The sequence below is a fragment of the Hipposideros armiger genome, unplaced genomic scaffold, assembly GCF_001890085.2.
Source record: "Hipposideros armiger isolate ML-2016 unplaced genomic scaffold, ASM189008v1 scaffold_972, whole genome shotgun sequence".
NCBI lineage: Eukaryota > Metazoa > Chordata > Mammalia > Chiroptera > Hipposideridae > Hipposideros > Hipposideros armiger.
The window spans coordinates 301,855-304,691 of NW_017732322.1; the positions used below are offsets into that span (position 1 = coordinate 301,855).

The following is a 2,837-nucleotide window of genomic DNA, read 5'->3' on the forward strand; positions in this document are numbered from 1 at the left end:
AAAACATATTCTAGGTCAGTTGTCAGCAAAAGTTTCTTTTTTAAAGGGCCAGATAAATATTTCAGGCTTTGGGGACTACATGGTCTCTGTCATAACTACTCAACTCTGCTATGTGCAATGCCAAAGCAGCCATAGACAAGATGTAGACAAATAAGTGTAGCTGTGGTCCAATAAATCTTTATTTACAAAAACAGGCTTTGGCTCTGGATCAAAATATTCTTACCTCTGCTCTAAACTATTCTGTGACCAACCCTCTGGATTACTTTGTATTGAGTGAGAAAGAAATTAAGAAGGAAGTCACTTATTTCAAAATTGCATTTTTTGGTTGAGAAATTATAATTCTTTTCCATGAAAAACTAAACATATGACTAAAACTTCACTGCTTATGTGCACAAATGATCTTTGTATTATAAAATATCTAAAATCTAGGGTCATAATTAATGTAAACCCTGTAAAATTTCCATCATTAGCTAAATAATGCTAGCATCGTAGATTTTACTTGAAAAGACCCATTCTTAATTAATGAGGTTGTTTCTGTATAGATACAATATTACACAGTAGTGACTTTTTCAAAATGGATGTCACTTATAGAAAGTAAAGAGAAGCTTTTAAAGTTATAACATCAGATGGAAAGTAACTAAATTATTGACTAGAGAATAGACTAAACAGGTTAATAAAGAATATTCTACATATTTATTATTTGTAAAGTGTAATCACTCAGAACTTTTGAGTTTTACATGGTCCTTGTCTTAAGATGTCAGAGATAATGACATTGCTATTTAAACATGGGGACTCTTTTGAACCTCATTTCAACACAAACCTTGATATTCTGTTTCTATTCTGTGTAAAAATTTTCAAAATCTGTTAGTGTTTACCACATGGTTAATAAGTATCTAAGTATACCAAATGCTATTGGAATATCAAGGACACAGGCTATGGAGGGCTTAGAGAAAATGCACAAAAGAAACTGTTCATAGAAACTGAGGAATATGGGAGACACAGGAAAATAANGGTAGATATCTTATTTAACTAGTCAGAAATATCTTCCTCTGCTACTAAGATTTTTTCTACATCGAGTTATTTTTTCCACAACTATTAATAGTATCTATTACGTGAATCACTGTTTATTTTAAATGGATAATGCCAAAATGTTAATATATTCTGAAATATCCAGAAGATGGACTTCATTATCCATTCCAAAGTTTAGTCAAAATGTGAATAATTTCATTTATTTCTTTTTTTACATTCCATTCTAATAACAAAATGTATCTGAATATAAAGTTATTAGAAAAAAATGTATAATTATTATCATTGAAAATAAATATTTCTGTTATCTGACTTAAAATCAGAAGAAAAATCATAATTATATAATTACTTGAGGAATTTTATTTTCACTCAGAATATATCACTGTATGAAACAGAAGAATAAATTTTATGTTTGCATATGTTGGCATAAATATTAAAATTTACCAACTAATGCTCCAAAATGAGACAAGTGCACCTGGTAAAGGATAGTTAGTCACTTTTTCATGAATGCTTAGTTAATGGGCAAGTAAAGCAGATGTCCATAGTGATGCCTATATTTGCTTTCCCTATGATTGTCCATTTGGCTTTCTATTGAATAAACAAGGACCTATGTTTTCCCTTTTCATTCCAATAGGCTTTGTACTAACAATATAATTGGAGAGTACAAATTAACTAAGTAAGAAGATGAAGTTTTCTAACAATAGATTGGGCTTTTGTTTTTTCAGATCCTAAAAATGGCTCCACTCTTGACGAAAAACTGAAGTCCTTCAAAGCTGCACTGATTGTCCTTTATATCCTTGTGTTTATAATTGCCATTGGAATAGTGACAGGTACAGTATCCTAGAGTCCTGAAACCCAGAAATTTATTCTATAAATTTGTTATTACAGTAGCAAAAAGAAATATTTAGTCTTTTGTATATGGGAAATTCAATAAGGGAAACTTCATATAACAAAATGCTTCTCAAATTTATTAAATGAAAAAAATGTATTCTTCAAAGGCATTAAGTGAAAAAAAGAAAATAAATAAAATAGAAGATTAAGATAAAAATATAGATATGTGAAGGTAGGATGGAAACAGTAGACTATTTCAAAAATATATTATCCTCCGACGTCCTATAGACATCTAATGGTGGGTCACACATTTCATGATAAGAGGTATTCTAGTTGCCATTGCAAAAGATATAAACATGGTCATTTACGTTAACAATGCCTGAATATGAAAACAAGTCAGTTGTTCAGGCAAAGCTCTTGTACTCCTAGTATTAAAAGCAGAAAGAAATATTCCTGTAAGCCTTCAAAAAGAGGAGAACTTTTAATATAATGGCCTTCAATTCAGTAATGCCTTTATAGTTTATATGGCCACATGTTTGATAAAGTCATTATTTAAAACATTTCTAAAAATAACCTGATAGCATCCCCTCACAAAAACTAATTAGAACACTTTACTTGGACTCAACATGAAGTTTTCCAGGTATGTATTTCTTTGCAGAGCCTGACCTGAACTTGGGATATATTTTAAGGTTTCCATAGGAGTGGCTTGCGTATAACTCAGTCAAACCTATAAATATTATTCCCTGCAGTAACATTTTTGATGAATTTGATTCGTTTGAATTTATATATCTTGTTGCTCTCTTCTCTATGACTGGCAGAATGTCTGGACATATGCTCTAACACAGCAGTTCTCAACCTGTGGGTCGTGACCCCTTTGGGGGTTGAATGACCCTTTCACAGGGGTTGCCTAAGACCATCGGAAAACAAAAAGATATTTACATTACGATTCATAACAGTAGCAAAATTACAGTTATAGAGTA

General features: G+C 31.1%; 1 protein-coding gene across 1 annotated transcript in view; it reads left to right on the forward strand.

The window, feature by feature from the left end:
- Positions 1-2,837, forward strand: part of MSR1 (macrophage scavenger receptor 1) — a 100,415-nt gene that overhangs the window by 27,832 nt on the left and 69,746 nt on the right. Inside the window, exon 3 of the mRNA XM_019631026.1 lies at positions 1,752-1,856. Coding sequence (XP_019486571.1) covers positions 1,752-1,856 — 105 coding nt within the window. The remainder of the gene's footprint in view (positions 1-1,751; positions 1,857-2,837) is intronic.